The sequence below is a fragment of the Polypterus senegalus genome, chromosome 5 (assembly GCF_016835505.1).
Source record: "Polypterus senegalus isolate Bchr_013 chromosome 5, ASM1683550v1, whole genome shotgun sequence".
Taxonomy (NCBI): domain Eukaryota; kingdom Metazoa; phylum Chordata; class Cladistia; order Polypteriformes; family Polypteridae; genus Polypterus; species Polypterus senegalus.
Window position 1 is genome coordinate 207,903,254 of NC_053158.1, and position 16,457 is coordinate 207,919,710.

General features: G+C 51.2%; 1 protein-coding gene across 1 annotated transcript in view; it reads left to right on the forward strand.

Annotated features, from left to right (window-relative positions):
- The window catches only part of ahrrb (aryl-hydrocarbon receptor repressor b), a 35,704-nt gene that overhangs the window by 16,843 nt on the left and 2,404 nt on the right, over positions 1 to 16,457 (forward strand). Inside the window, exons 4-10 of the mRNA XM_039754045.1 lie at positions 2,162 to 2,277; positions 2,383 to 2,472; positions 5,596 to 5,734; positions 7,006 to 7,139; positions 12,306 to 12,481; positions 13,827 to 13,924; positions 14,705 to 14,846. Of these exons, the coding sequence (XP_039609979.1) occupies positions 2,162 to 2,277; positions 2,383 to 2,472; positions 5,596 to 5,734; positions 7,006 to 7,139; positions 12,306 to 12,481; positions 13,827 to 13,924; positions 14,705 to 14,846 (895 nt within the window). The remainder of the gene's footprint in view (positions 1 to 2,161; positions 2,278 to 2,382; positions 2,473 to 5,595; positions 5,735 to 7,005; positions 7,140 to 12,305; positions 12,482 to 13,826; positions 13,925 to 14,704; positions 14,847 to 16,457) is intronic.

Sequence of the window (16,457 nt, forward strand, 5' to 3'; positions counted from 1 at the left end):
TTGTTGATGCAGAGCTCATGCCACCTCTCTACGATGGCACCTTATCGGGTTACGTTCACACTTGTATCTTTATGGGCGACCCCAGGTGGGCATGCCCTTTGAACCGACCACAGGTATGGAAATGGAGACATAAAGTAGGGATGATGACATGGAGAAAGGCTGCAGGCTGCTGGACTCTTCCACTCTAACTCACTCCTGGTCATCTCTACTTTCTCACATTGTACTGGGTGGCCGGCCACCAACTGCCGATGCTGTTGCCCCTCATTTTCAGTTAGGACTTTATGCCCACTTTGCTTGTGCCGCTACCTGCTTACATCTTTAACCCTCCCATGTAACCCTTGGTGGGGTGGCATTGGTGCCCACGTGTGCATGTCCACCCACCCTAGTCTTTAATATGGTGCTTCAAATCATATGATGGGCACACTAGGTGGTGAAGCAATGCTGACAGAGGGGGTGGGTCACGTAAATCTCTTTAAGCACCAGCTGGAGTCACAGCGCCCAAGAATACGAGAAAAACATTCAATCAGATGTAAAGTGAAGGGAGGGATGAGTAAAGGGAAATCTGAAAACAAGCCTTACCTGGCCCATAGGACTGGCTCAGTGGTGTGGCTGCCCAACACAGCTGGCACCTCTGTGAGCCAAACTCTCACCACACACGGCCAGTTAAAGATACCAGGCCGCTTCGCCCTCAGCGCCCACCCAGGTCACCTCAGTTCCCTCACATTAATTAGCACTTTGCAGCTTCTTAACGTGTCACCCCCAAATTACATGCCAGTCCACTGTTGATGTGGGCACTGCAGATGGCACAGTGGCACAGCAGGACGTGTTGAACGTGAGACACGACGCCAGGCTCTGTTCAGAATGGCCTGCTCTGCTGTCCATAATAATCACAAAGCATACTGAGAAGTTGGCACCCGTGGCAAAAGTGAATGGGCACTCCCTGAATTTTTGTTTATTTTTGTGGCACAGAGGTTTGTGTATTCTTGATCAAAGTAGAGGCCTCCATTCTTACCAAGGGATGCTATGCTCAGACTGTAGGGGGCACTAGAGGGGCTGCATCTGGCATCATATGTACAGCTGTGGTCACCCCAAAATGAAATGGACAGAACAGCCCTGGAAGAGCACGTGCGACTGGGACATCGGGGCTGAGCGCTGCACCTAGGGAAGGCTGCAAACCGAGGGTCTCGGAATTACAGGGGACACTTAGTGGGGACTAAGGGGATGCGCACCTAAGACAGAAGCTAGGAGGCACAAATGGGAATCAGGGACAGACCACCGAGTCGTGGAGCTGACAGCTTCAGAGGTATTGGGATGAGACGTCACGGCAGTGACTCTTCAACTGAATGGCCCCCTGCCATTTGTCACATTTGTCACAACCTCTCGGGCTATGAATTCATGTTATGAGTCAATAAACACTAAAAACTAAATTCCAGGCTTTGTGATCCGTAGGACGGCCCTCCGGGAACTTCAGCTGCACGTCTGCTTTCTGCCTCTAGGGGGCACCTGTGCACCACCCTGTTTGTTCTTCCCACCTCCACCTTTGTGGCCTGTCACTCCAGGTGGGTGAGGTGTGCCATTCCTGCCAATCCAAGTCATGGCATCACTAGCTAGCTCAAACCCGCAGGTAGACACTGCAGACCCCTAGTAATTACTGGGTGGTGCTGACTTCCTGTCGTCTCTCCTGCCAGTTGACACCCTGAGGACTTCAGGACCACACCCACTTGAACCCTGGACCATCTCCTGCTTCTCCGAGGTCACCTGACTCTCACTTGCCAGACTGAGCAGGCCTGAGCAGTGGTGCACTGGCGCCCCCACATGGGGGTTTCCCAATTGGCGTCTGTTAGTTGTGCAGTAGGCTTTGGTAGCTGGTGACACAAACCCCCTCGAGACCCCCATATTTCACGTCCTGATAATCAAGTTATACTGCCTAGTAGACACAAACCATTTGTCGGTCTCTGTGCTCACTGATCACCAGGCTCTGAGTGATTTATAGCGCCTTAACGTCTCTCTTCAAAGTTTATTTTCCATTTTGATGTTTGAGGGGTCCACGGTGTTAATTAGGCAGTCCCATAGATTACCCCCCCGCCACTAGGCTCCCCTTTTGGCACCTTGGTTGTGCCAAGTCACCCACTGATTGCCGACTTTTCATCTTTTCTTGTAGCCATTCAGGACAAGCCATCGAGAAAGCAGTCGGGCTGCGCCTTCAGCAGCGAGGTCAGGAAGGACGGGCTGTCGGCGGGTGGGACGTGCCTCACGGAAAGTGACCTGCTCCTGGAGGTAGGTGCCCCTGTGCCAGTGTCCTTAGACTTGTGTGCCACGTGCTGCCGTGGCATCAGGGCTCCGGCCTAAACTGACCCTTCTTGTCTGTCCCTTTCTCCTCAGTCGCTGGCCGGCTTCGCTCTGGTGGTCAGCATGGATGGCATGATTTTCTACGCCTCGTCCACCATTGCCGACTACCTGGGCTTTCATCAGGTGAGTCTCCTTTCTTGCTCTGGTGGTCTTTCTTTGGGTCACTTGACTGTCCTCCACTCCACTTCATATTCACATGGGAGACCACCGAGGCCCCGAGTCTTCCCAGTTCACTTTTGAGGGACTGACAGAGGGACAGTGAAATGTGCAGTAAGGGGTCCACGACAGGGCACTGGTCATCCTCAGCCTGCCCAGCACTTACCAAAGTTGCTACCCCTGGGTGACCGCAGTGTCTAAAGGAAACATCTCAGACTTTACTGCAGGACTGGCACAAGTGGAAGGCCGGTGTCCTTTTAGCATAACAACCAATCCATCCTGATAGAGTGCCTTTGAATGAGCCCACGGGGCATTAGGGACAGACACATCACACGGCCATGGACAAGGGGGGCATCAGGAGGGCACAGGAGGGATGGCAGCCGAGAGGCAGTTATCAAAGCTCAGGGCAAAGTCGGAATAGGTGGCGTAGTCGGCAGGATTGTCTCTCTCTAGGAGGCCATTGATGCATTTTGATGAAGGACAATGAGGATGGCTAGTGGTGTTGAGGGGGCACCTTGAAGGCTGGGCACCCCGAGGTCCTCGTCTCCTGCAGAGCACTTTAGTGCTGACTTTAAGTCTCCCATTATCTTCCATTTTCAAAGCTTTTACTCTCTCACTTACTATTAGAACGCCTTTGTTGTCCTAATTATGAACCTCTGAAGCTCTGGTCACCTTCATGTTGGTCTCCCTCATGATGAAGCTGCTCACATTCTAGTTGGGACCCAGTGGTCCAGAGCAGAGTCGAGATCTAGGCAGCCAGGTTCCCATGTTAGAAGTGACAAGTGACACGTGAACATCACAAGTGACGTGTTCAACCCAAGTCAGGGTACGGTGAGGGCCAGGCCTGAAGTATCTAGCAGACCTGATGGAGCAGGACTTTGACATGAGCATCATGGCGGATTTATGAGACCACAAGGACCTCCCCACGCAGCGTCTCGCCTTCTCTCATCTGCCCCTTGTTCGGCGTGGCCTACTGTGGCCCCTGGGGGGTCCGTGATGAAGCTTCAAGGCACAGGAAAAATAAAGTGGGGGCAGAAACCATCAGTCAAGCACATAACCCCAGTGTCCCTCATCAGTAGCATAAGATGCAGGGGTGGCAGGAACATTGCTATCAAGCTCAGAGGCAAAGCGCATTGAGCCAAAGAGGACAGGCTGGGGACATGAGTGTCACACACAGAGTGACCAGTAGAGGGAGCAGTGGACAGTGCAGCTACAGCAGGAGATACACCCTCAGACATGTCCAGCAGAGGGAGCTGTGCACAGCACTGACTAACAGGAGTAGGCATCCCAGAGTGCCCTGCACAGGCCGACCAGCAGAGGGAGCCCCAAACTGCTAGATGAGAGAGCCGTGCAATGTGCTGCCATCTGGGGACCCGAGGAATGAAGAGGGGGCACATGGAGAAAGGGCTGCAAAGCAGTAGACTTCCACACACACACACCATAGTCAGCCATGAGAACCACACACAGAGTGACCACCATAGCAGGACCAGCACACGACAGGACAGACCACACAGCAAACAGAATGTACAGCGCAGGCAGGGTGACCAGCAGAGGGAGCCATGGCAGGGGAGGACACACAGCGTAGCCAGCAGCTGTGAAATGGACAGCACAGGCAACATTCACGGAGTGACCACTAGTGGGAGCCCAGCATAGTGCAGCATACAGAAGAGAGGGCAGCGTGCAGAGTACCAGAGGGAGGTGCACAGAGTGACCAGCAGAGGGAGTTGTGCTCAACAAGGCCAGACATGAGACACAGTACAAGCCCACAGTCATGCCTAGGGTGACCAGCAGAGGGAGCCCCACACGCGTACATGAGGATGCTGCGCTCTGCATTGTGAATAACATGGAGGAAACATGAAGCCACAAGCAGCCAGGAGACCAAGGGGTCTGAGAACAGCACGGTGGGCAGGACTGACTTTGAGTGTGTGGCCAGCAGGGGGAGCTCCACATGAATGGTTAAAGACGTCTTAAGAGGGGAGATACACAGAATGGCCAGCAGGGGGAGATGTGTACACCACAGCAGCAAGTGGGCTGCCATGCAGAGAGTGGCCAGCAGGGGAAGCTGTGCACAGCCTGACAATGAATGAGACTTAATGATTGGATAAAAGATGTGAGGAGATTAAGAAGCCCACCAGTACCGAGTACCAGCACTTCATGGTCAGAAAGGAGACTATTTACATCCCTAGCCTGTTAGGTGGCTTACAATGACGGTGACAACATATAGACTAAAATGACCCCCAAAATAAACTGATTTATCTCTACATATTTACTCATGATACCCATCTCCTGTACCACTGCCACCATCACCATCCCATCAGTGTGTCACATCAGAGAGCTTTTCACAGAGAGACCCCCCGACCATGGAGGGCCTCAGGACTGAGTGAGGACCGAGTGGGAAGGCTGGAGTGGGAGCAGCACAGCCCTGTCACGGTCCCCACTCACTGCGCCCACCTCTCTCTCTCTCTCTCTGTCTCCAGGCCCCAGTGACAGCTTGTCCATTTTGAAATGAATTTGTCACACATGCGGCCATTGTCTTCACTTTCGTCCCAGTGGTCAGCTACACCATCATATGGTGACATCCTAGAGGGGCAGACTGCTGCTTTGCAAGCTCTGAATTGTCTTTGTGGTGTCCCCAGAGTCAGTGGTCCATTGAAGTGGAGTTCAGGCACAGAGTCACCTTCATAGCTTGTGACTGTGTGTGAGGGTCTTCAAGTTGGGGGGGTCCTAGGAGGTGATGTCTTAAACCTGTCTGGTCCTTTAGGCCTGCTGTTCAGCTTGAGCCCCGAATCAATTCAGAGGCCAGAGGCTGAGGTGTCACTGTCATCAATGAGAGCTTTAGGAGCAGGTGACACCGAGGACAAGTGTTTGCACAAGTGACCAAATGAGGGGAGTACTGCTGATATGTGTGACAGTGTCCATCCTGTGTCATTGGTACCTAGAGATGACCCGCAATTCTTGAGGGCCAGATGTGACAAGTGACACCTGATGCTGGAATGAAGATTCGAATACGGTCCTGAGATGGGTGGGCCGGTGTCTCCCAAGGGCTCTTGTCATTCTTCTTCACCTTTCCTTTGTTGATGGCTTTTACAGACAGATGTCATGCACCAGTGCGTCTTCGATTACATCCACGTGGACGACCGGCAGGAGTTTCAACGCCAACTCCACTGGTCTATGAACCCAACGCCTCAGCAGACATCCGGCCCGGAGCATCACTTGGCAGCTGGGAACGGTGAGTGTGACCGGCGGGGTGGGGCAGCAGCAGGCGGGTGTAGGTCTGGGCTCGGGCACAACGGGGGGGTCCTGGTGTAGGGGATTTCAGCCTCCTCAGGTGGCCAGCATGTTTGTCATATAAGGCACTATATACTAGATAGATAGATAGATAGATAGATAGATAGATAGATAGATAGATAGATAGATAGATAGATAGATAGAGTGAAAGGCTATACAACAGATAGATAGATAGATAGATAGATAGATAGATAGATAGATAGATAGATAGATAGATAGATAGATAGATAGATAGATAGATGTGAAAGGCGCTATAAACAGTGCCTGCCTGAGCCCATGATGGCCGCTTTCCTCTTTTTGGCTGTCTGTCTGTCTGACTGTTTCTTCGGCTGCTTGTGCTTCACTCACTCACTTCCTTTGTCTTTTAACCTCCATCCAGGTGTATTTGTCTTTTTTCCTGAATTTTAGAACAACCCAAAAGTTATTTTTTTATGATACAATTTATTATAATGAATTAACTGACTTATTAGCATGTGGCTGTATATAGCGCCTGACGTTGTCTGCTTTCTGTTGCTTCTGTTTTTTCCAGGACAATCAGTCCCCTCAACCAGTTAGCTCTAAGTGTAGCCTCTGACGTCATAAAGGAGCGCTTTCTCCTCAAAGGCCCATGATGTGACATTTATAAATGACACCAAATTTCTCACTTTAGTCATTTAAACGATGTCAGATTTTTTTTTACAAGCGCGCTCGGACAGTTTTGTCAGCGACACAGGACACTCCTTTTAAAAAAATCAAACAAAGCATTTTATGACGTCAGAGCCCGAGTTTATAGCTGATTGGCTGAAGGTGAATTGGAGTCCCCGGACAAGTGAAGCCCACCCATATCCTCAAGTCCGATTGTTAGCCGTTCCTTCAGTGGGAATTTTGCACGGGTCTTGTGCAGTTATAGCCATGGCCACTAGAGGGCTGCACTCACACAGAATTGGCGGAGATGCGCGTACCCTGAGAGAATCGGTGCCAGCCTTGAAGGACCCACCACAGCCCATTCGCGCGCACAGCACTGGGCAGGCTTTGCCTGACCCACACACACAAGTGTTTTAGGGGTTCGGTAAGCTGTCGGTCACAGTCCGGTCAGGAGCTCAGAAAGTGGATGGATCGCTGGGTCTTTACGATGAGAGAGGACCACGGAGAGCGGGCATGTCCCTGGCGCTGCGCCCTCGGATTCTTTATCCCTGACAGCCCCGAATGACCGATTTCTCCATCCCCTTGCAGGAGAGGACTTCGTCATCAGCAGACTCTTTAAAGCCCACGAGTCGGACGGAGTGCCCCCCGAGTTTCACTCCTTTCTCCACCGCTGCTTTGTCTGCAGAGTCCGCTGCCTCCTCGACAGCACCTCGGGATTTCTGGTAAGACAGGCTGTGTTTTGAACCGCCGTTCGGCTGGCATGCTGAGTATTTATGTCCGCGGTGTCCTGCTGCACACTTCACTACGTCACGCGTCACTTGCTGCACACGTCACTTAGCTCGTTCGGAGCCCTGGGTGGCTGTGAAGGCTCAGTTTTCATTATATAGCTCCTTTCGCACGCACCCCAGAGCCAACGAAAGAGTGTCGCAGACATACTGGAGACAAAGGAACGACCAGAGGGGGTCTTCGTTACCCCCAAATATTAAAGCGCTGTACAGCAGGGGACGCCTATAGCTGTGTGACCCCCCTTAAAATAAAATGCGTTAAACTGGCCCCTCACAGGGAGACCATAGGGGGGCATTTTCAGTTCTCAAAAGATCAATCAGGTACCAAAAAGAACCTGTGTCTTATTAGATCAGGGTGGTCTGCGGTGGCTAGTCCACGATAACTCGATCACCATAACCCGACATCGTCCACGATTTTCCAAGGGTCCCCGTTGTCAGACGCCCAGCCGTTCCAGGCACAAGGAATGGGGTCTCGAATGCACTGAACTGGGCAGAACTGAGTGAAAGTTTAAGACGCCCTGCTTTAGATAATAGCCCGACAGACGATGACGTAACAGAGGGGTGAAGTGCCAGCCAACGCGTTTCAAATGGCACCGATCAGGGGCTTTTAGAGGACCTCGGAGAGAGAGATGAAGGGACTCTGCCAGCGTCACATCTTGAGGGGGCTACGCGTAGTTAGTTCAGGGGTCTCAAATCCAACCTTCCATTCGCTGCCAAGAGGCTGGCTGTTTGTCGAACCGTTGCTCGCCCGACGGCTCCATACGCTTATCACGTATTCCTGATCTTTATTATTATTATTAGTATTATTATTATTATTGCTCCAGCAGACCCCCGTGACCCTATTCGGATTCAGCGGGTTAGACAATGGATGGATGGATGGATTATTATTATTATTATTATTACTGTTATTATTATTATTATTATTATTATTATTATTATTATTATTATTACTGTTATTATTATTATTATTATTATTATTATTACTGTTATTATTATTATTAATATTATTACTTCTTAAAGAGAAACTGTTTCATTTGGGGATGAGTGCGGTTTCTATGCAAAGCCAGCGCGATGGTGGCGCCCGAAGCTGTGAACGGGATCGCGGCCCATAAAGGCGATGATGAATGAACTGCTGGAAAAATTGTGGGAACAAAATGCAACGTTAAGCAAACCCTCCATAAATGTGTCCTGTTAATCATCGCGCGGCTTGGATTCGCTTTAATGAAGTAAAACCAAGAACGTAAATCACTCAAGCGCACGTCCCCGTGGCGCCGCGAGCTTCTGCAGGTTCGTGTCACGTCGAGGGTCCTTCCGTCACTCCTGAGATCCGCTTGTCCAAATTATGGTGACAAACAGAGGGTTGAGATCGCGGAGGAAGAAACGGCCGCTCGCCGCTCGCCGCTCGCCGCTCCCCTCCGGACTGTCCAGACAAGTACAATTGCGCCTCCGGCCTCTAGGGGGCGACAGACTGCAGGTAGCGATACAACACGAAACATCTCATCAAACGTCGACCTAGGAGGCGACAGTCGGTGTCACTTGTAAGGTGGCGAACCTGTGCGGTGGCACAGCTGATGCCAATGTTGACGATGACCCCGGGGGCGGCCCTCCGTTTTTCACACCCTCATCCGACTGAAGGTAACGGGAGTGCCGCTACACTGAAGTGAAGACGCGAGCGAGCGCCCTTCTGATGGCGACGTCCGACTGGGGGTTATTCTTCTCTTCTGCCTCACCAGGAGTCTTCCTACTTTGTTTTTATTTTCAGTGCCCACCTACCCGATAAAGGCGCTATTTGAACAAGCAGTGACGCCAGTGTGGTGGTCTCCACCATCGACATATATAGGTAGGCGCCACATTCACTGTGTTGCCCAGTCGACACGATACGTCAGCGCGTCCGCCATATTGCGAGTGGCAGAAGTGGCATTTCAACTAATAGAGGTAGCCGTGGAAACCGAGCTTTCTGATGACAAAAACAATGACGTTTAAAAGAATAGCGTTTACATGCAACAGATTTTGGTGACTTCTTTAAATGCAATTATTTATATCCATTTATACTCTTAATAATGGCAATTATGAAGTAATAATTATTATTATTAAATAATTCCTCCCATCTAAGTAATATTTCTCGGACTGCTTTCTTCCATCTTCGAAACATTTCTAGACTTCGCCCTGTTCTTACCCAACACAGTACTGAAGTATCGTTAATGTCCGAGTCACCTGACCTATAGATTACTGTAATGCTATTCTAGCTGGCATCCCACAAATCGCTTACAACTTCTTCAAAATTCTGCTGCCAGGATAATAACCTGCTGTTGTAAATCCACATCACACCTCCTGCCCGCGGTTTGTTTCCTGCCTTGTGCCCTGTGTTGGCTCCAGCAGCCCCCCGTGACCCTGTAGTTAGGATACAGCGGGTTGGATAATCGATGGATGGATGGACGTCACACCTCTTCTCTCTCGACTTCCTGGCTCCCTGTTAAGTACAGAGTACGATACACAGTCCCGCTCTGAACATTTAAAGCTCCCCACAGCTCACTGATCTCCTCCAGACTGGCACTCCTCTCGCCCTCCTCACTCAGCTCGACTTTCTGTGCCACACGGCAGACTCGGTGCTCTGGGAGTCGAGCGTCTCTCCTGGGAATTCTCATATCCGTCAGCTCGACTCAGTAACACAACTGCCCTCAAAACGTCTCTCTTCAGACTGGCACACCAATTGTGAATCCTGCACTCTTACTGCCAGTTATCGTTGTTTGTTTGCTAATTATTGACTTTGATTTATCATTCTCTTGTTTTAAAGTTACTAATGCTGTTTAATTTTAAGGGCGGCACGGTGGCGCAGTGGTAGTTAGGAGATCCGGGTTCACTTCCATGTTCTCCCCGTGTCTGCGTGGGTTTCCTCCCACAACCCAAAGACATGCAGGTGAGGTGGATTGGCCCGTGTGGGTGTGTCTGGCGGTGGGTTGGCACCCTGCCCTGTGCCCTGTGTTGGCTGGGATTGGCTCCAGCAGACCTCTGTGTTCGGATTCAGCGGGTTAGAAAATGGATGGATGTTTAATTGTATTGTATGGCGACCTTGAGTGCTAAGCAAGGCGCCTATTAGATCAAATGTATTATTATGATCCATCCATCTATTATCCAACCTGCTGTATCCTACCTACAGGGTCACAGGGGCTGCTGGAGCCAATCCCAGACAACACAGGGCACAAGGCAGGAAACAGACCCCGGGCAGGGCACCAGCCCACCACAGGGTATTATTATTATTATTATTAGTGAGATGAAAACTTGACCCGTGTCTGAAAGTCAAATGGTGAGACTGCAGCTGGCCGTCTGGGAGATGATCGACGATTTTATTGGATACAAATTGGCTTAATCATTTCTCAAATCATTTCACTCCTTCCTCTCTCTTTCTCTCTCACACACACACAATGCGGGCACTTAATTATTTACAGGATGGCACCTCAAATCCTCGACACAGAACTCTCTTCCATAGCTTTTTCCGTGTGTTGCCAGCTGAGGATTCAGTCTGCCAATGTGGTGCCACCTTAGTTTGTGGGAGACGTGAGCATCAAGTGATGGCTGTCAATTTCAAACTGTGTTTCCTCGATGTCTGAACCAATCTCAGCCCAAACAAACTGACCGACCAAAGACCACTGACCGCTTGTCCTCATGTCGACTGTCGATGACGCGCTCAGCTACTGTGACCACCTGGACTGGACCCTCAGAAGGAATCATCAGACCTCCTTTGTTTTTTAATGAGAGCGAGTGGTGGCTCTGATCATATGACGCCGGCACAGCGTCTGTCACCAGACTAGCATGGCACACGTCACAGGACAGCTTGGCTTCCTGACCTTCAAAGTCTGAGAAACGTTAGCAGCTGACCACAATCTTCATAGTTACTAGGGCTGTTCTTAGCAGTTTGGGGGTCCTACACGGCCCTGCGCCCTAAGATCTGCAAGGTGTTCTAATGACACGTCCGCAGAAGAACGATAACATTTAGGATGAGGAGGGTATCGTGACACACACGTGAGGGGACTGGCACAGACGGCCCACAGCCTGACATTGTAAAGTCGGGGGTCCCCCTCACGGTCAGGGCCCCATGTTCGCCTAAGAACGTCCCCGAATGCGTTGTCTGGAGGCTCACTTGAGCACATGAATGCGTAGCTTTGCCTGCTTAGCCTGGCGTCGCCAAAGTTAAAATTTAAAACAGGATTTCTGATGGCCAAGATGACCACAATAATCGTTCAGCCTTACCTATGAAGTGTAATCCCCCGGATCGGGTTTGGCGCGTCCAGCGGTTTGCAGAATCCCGAGCAGCACATCATCCACTACTTCACGCCACAGCAGTGCCACTCGCAATATGGCGGCGACGTTGATGTACGAGGCTGCTGGTCATGCGGCGCCTAGCGATTCTGTGTCTATGGTCTCCATGGCAGGTGACTCTGTGCGGCAGGTGACAGGTCCCTCTGTCATATAAGGTGACTCTCAGGAGTCCCATGGAGGAGGGGCAGACACCAGCATTCCAGGCAAACTGGGAGGATTTCTGTTCCAGTTACCATTATCTGTTTTCACATTTAAATCACACAGTGGACCCACGGGGAGTGACAAGGACACCACCAAAGAGAAAAAGACAGAGGACAGGAAGGTGACGGGTAGCAAAAGGCGAGAGGGTCTGATTGAGCCCACTGTGGGGGTCTCCGGGGGCTCTGAAACAGCCGCTAAGCTGAATTCGACTTAAAATGAAATCCCCTCGTATTTTTAATTTTTTTTTATTTTTATTTGGCATCAGAAGCAAAGCAAAGGTGACAATGAGGAGCCGTGACGAGCTAACGGTGAACCTGACATCTAAAAACGAGGAACGCCACGTGTTGTTAGGATTTACGTGGACTTGGCGGTTTTTAATAACCGTGTGACTCAAGGCGACTGTCCCTTTATGTCGTTTGGTTACCGTTTGAATCAAATGCGTTATCTGGGGCTCGAAGGGGGGCTGTGGCACTGTGATGCCCTCCTCTGTTTGTGGTGGCCTTTGGTCCCCGAGTGTGTCTGAGGGTCCGGCCCCTCGTCTTTGTTTCTTCATTTTTTCCTCCAGTCGTCTTCTTCTCCATGCAGACCATGCAGTTTCAAGGACAACTGAAATTCCTCCACGGCCAGAAGAAGAAGACAGCGGCAGGGGTCCTCTTGCCTCCCCAGCTGGCACTCTTCTGCGTTGCTGTGCCACTCCTGCTGCCTGAGGTGAAGATGAAAAGTCTGATGATGAGGGGCAAACCCAAGGCTCCCGAGAGCAAGTGAGTGCAGTCCGAGCAAACGGCCGCCATCTTCACCCCCTCTGGATGGTGCCATTTAAAATGCTGCCAACAGACTGTGGACCATAGACAGACAGACATGAAGGGCACTATATACAGGGGCACTGTGCCCTATAGATTCCTATGTAACACACCCACCGCATTCCCCATTGGTGCCCCGACTGGGTGACTGATGGATAGATGGGGCTTGGCGGGTACTTGTGAAAGGTGCCACATGACTGGCAGGTGGATGACTGATGGCACATAAACAGATAGACAAATGAAAATGGAGATTAAAAGAAAGACAAAAAAGAACTTGAGATAGAAGGATAGCATCAGACCCTTAAACGATGAAAGGCGCTATATTAAGGAATGTGTGCTGTTGGCTCAAAGAGCCCTGATTATTGTTCATGCCAGTCTTCAGCCTCATGTCGAGCCTTTAAGCTATAACAGTGGCACACTAACCAGCAGTCCAATGTGCCACTTTGCTCCCATGCAGGTCTCTGTGCCCACCTCTGCCCCTTTCTGTCCGTCTGTCTGTCTTCACCTTGGCACACCCCACACATTTTCTTGGGCTCCCCGTCGTGACTCAGAGTCATGGCACACACCACAGCTTCACCCAGGGGGCTTTGTGGCATTTCCGTGGGTGAGAAGTAGACCACATGGGGTGCTGCAGATGGACATCAGACCACCCACACCACAAAGGGCCACACGTGTCATTAGGTGTGTTGGCACTGCCTGGCATGTGCTGCAACCATTCGGGGTCTTGGGAAAGAGCCAAGAAAAACCAAAGACTGGCATTGTGGGGGCACATTACCAAAGTGAGTGACAGTTACCGACACACAGGGGGTCTGTAAAGCGTCATTGCCACATTTCCACCAGGATTCCACAAGAAAGTGTGAAAACATCTGAGGGGGTCAAAGACCTGTGATGGGTGTCTACTGGGGGCTTCATCCACATGTCATTTAAAATTCTCTCATCTCCCACCCACCGCCGCTCCTCGTCTCTTCCTGACTGCCAACTGCTGGCTCTACAGCATTAGGGTGAGAAGACCCTTAAGAGGGGAACTCGGGTAAAAGTGCAGGCCCGCTGGAGCCCCCCAGAGTAGACCCCACATGCTCTACCAGCTGGGCTATCAAATCCCAGATGGACCCCCCTGCATCATCCAAAGGCTAGCTGAGGGGACGGCTGATCAGTTAAGGCAGTGCCCCCGTGCCAGCCCTTACAGCATTATACCGTCCAGCTGGTGCACTAGTAGCCCTCCTGTATGGGCATGCTGGTCGTGAAGCCCCCTTGTACTGCACACATCTTTGCCAGCCTTGTTCTGATTTGGTTTTTCTCTTTTGAGGAGTCAGAGTGGGCCAGAAGTGGACAACAGGAGGGCACTGGGCTACTGCTACCTCAACTTCGCCAACATGATGCACCACTCAGAAAGTCATCGAAAAGGTAAGTGTGGCATGGCCCGCTCCTCTTACTCGCCCCTCTTTATGGCAGTGCCTGCCAAAGCCCACTGGGGGTCCCCTTAGCAATACCTGTGACATCTGTGGGCTCAGGAGGGGGAATGTCACAGAAAGGTCTGGAGCATCGTTAGAGTTACATAAGTGGTGCCCCTCGGTGCCCGGAGTGGGTGGCCCTTAACTTTCATAAATGCGGCTGCCTACGTCAACTATTGGATTGAGGGGCTCTGCTTTACTAACTGCCATTGTGGCACAGGCCTGTTGGCAGGCTGGTCAGTGCCCAAGTTGATACGTCTAGAGTGGGCACTTTGACAACTTAGCTGCTGCCACACTGCTGTTGGACTGTCTGTGCCACACTTAGGACCACCACAGTCCCACACGGCATCCCTCATTTCTCTGCGGTCTCCGCTCTCCTCCCATGAAGCCACCGCTCGCCACAGTGACCTGATGACCCAGTGGCACGTTTGCACCGCTAAGCATCCATTCAAATGAAAACTGGCATTTAAAACACAAGAAGAGCGTCAGGGGGATGTGGAAATGAAATCAGACAGTTAGGTGCCCACCAAAGCCTCACATCACACACACGTACAAGTGACACATCATCAGCAGACAGACGTGACAACCGCCTGCCCTGCGTGGCACAGCGGACCCGGGTGACCACCTCTCCATGTTAGACCCACGGGCACTGGGGGGCGGCTGGCACTGTCACTGTATGTGGTGCTCCTCTCTCGACCCGCCACTTGACATTTACTTCTTCTTTTTACCACAGTGGCGACCAACGGGCACAGCGGGCAGGCCGTCGTCCGAGTGGTGAGCAACGAGGACCGCTGGCTGTGGCTGCAGGCGAACGCGGAGCTCTTGTGCAGAGGCAGCTGTCCGGAGTACGTCCTGCTATCCCACTGGCACCCACAGTAGGTACCCCACTGCGGTGTGTCTCAAGGCAGATGTCTTGGCTGCGAGTCTCCTCCTTCTCAGAGGGTGCCCACTGTGCTGGAGCCCCTGTTGTAAGGATGGGGCATCGGGGTGGGCACACTCCCAGCTGTTCTTCACCCTGGGTGTTATTAGGATCAGCCCAGGTATCCATAATGAGTCTCATCTGTGATTAATTTGATTTGGGGTTGAACGTCACCACAGCACTGGTGCCCCAGATGAGAAGAATGGGCATCACATCTGCCATGGGATGGTGAGAGAGAGAAGTGGGCATCTCTGGTGACTTGGCATTGCCAGCCTGTCTGTCTGTATGTAGGCACTATGCCCCCTAGTGGCTACGGCATTAGTGATCCAGTTAAACATATTGGTTACTGGTTCATCTCAGCGACTCCAAAAGAGCGCCAGTGTGCGGCATGCCATCCCACTGGGGTCTGTGGAAGGTGAGGATTTTATTTAAGTATTTACCAGGGCACTATAGAGTCACCCGGGTGACAGGTCCAGTCTCTACTACAGAATGCAAATGCCATTAGAACAATCCAGACAGGAGCGGCCATTAGAGAACATGCCAGTGGTGGTCCTCCAGTAATCCCACCGACCCCCTTCTGTGGTCCTGAGAATGGAGAAATTTAAGAATATTGTAAAATGAGCCAAACCACCCTTAAAGGCGCTATATAACATCAGGAGATGATTCCTGTGCCTCACCAACACTCCCACTGTAATAAATATGGAAACATTTTAATTGCAGACTGTAATGACTTCCCTGTGTAAGGCGCTATATTACACTGCAGCTCTCCAGGATTCATGTTATGACCCTGTGAGTTTCACAGCCGCGCCATCCTGTTTAATGCCAATATAAATGAGCTGTGTTTACAAGGAAAGGCACTATATACAGTAAGACCAACACGCCCTCTTCACATTTCTCCCTCTAGAAATGAACTTTAATGCTATGAAAGGCGCTATATCACTTCCCAGTATGTCTCCCCATGATGTATTGTATGACCCAAGTGAGTCCCATAAGCTTCCATTGCTGAGACGTGGGTGGCTCTTTAAATGAGTGGTGCTCAAAGTGAAAGGCACTATATAACGTCCCAGTGTTCAGCCCCCTGCACAGTAGGGAGTGTGACCTGGCAGGACTCCCACTGTGGACATGTGGACACTTTTTAAATGAACTATTACAGCATAGTATTTACCATGAAAGACGCTATATACAATCACAGTGGTAGCCATGTAACAAAAGGCGCTATATGGGCACCTGACCCGACACTGATGGGCACGGAGGCACATGTAAAATAAATAAACTTTTATTTTTCTTCACCTGTGGGGCACGTCTTCCCCGTAACGCCCACCGCACACCCCACCACAGTCCCAAGGGCGCAAACACCAAATTAAACGCACAGCAAAGCACACTTTTTCTTTCTCCACCACTCATCTCAGGCAACCTCGTCCTCCTCCTGCCAACTGTGGCTCCCGGAGTGGTGGCTGCTGGCCCCTTTTATACCTCACCCGGGTGTGGTGTGAACACTGCCCACAAGGGCTCAGGAGTTCCAGCTGCAGCACCCCCTGGCGGCGCCTGCGGGACCCAACAGGGCTTC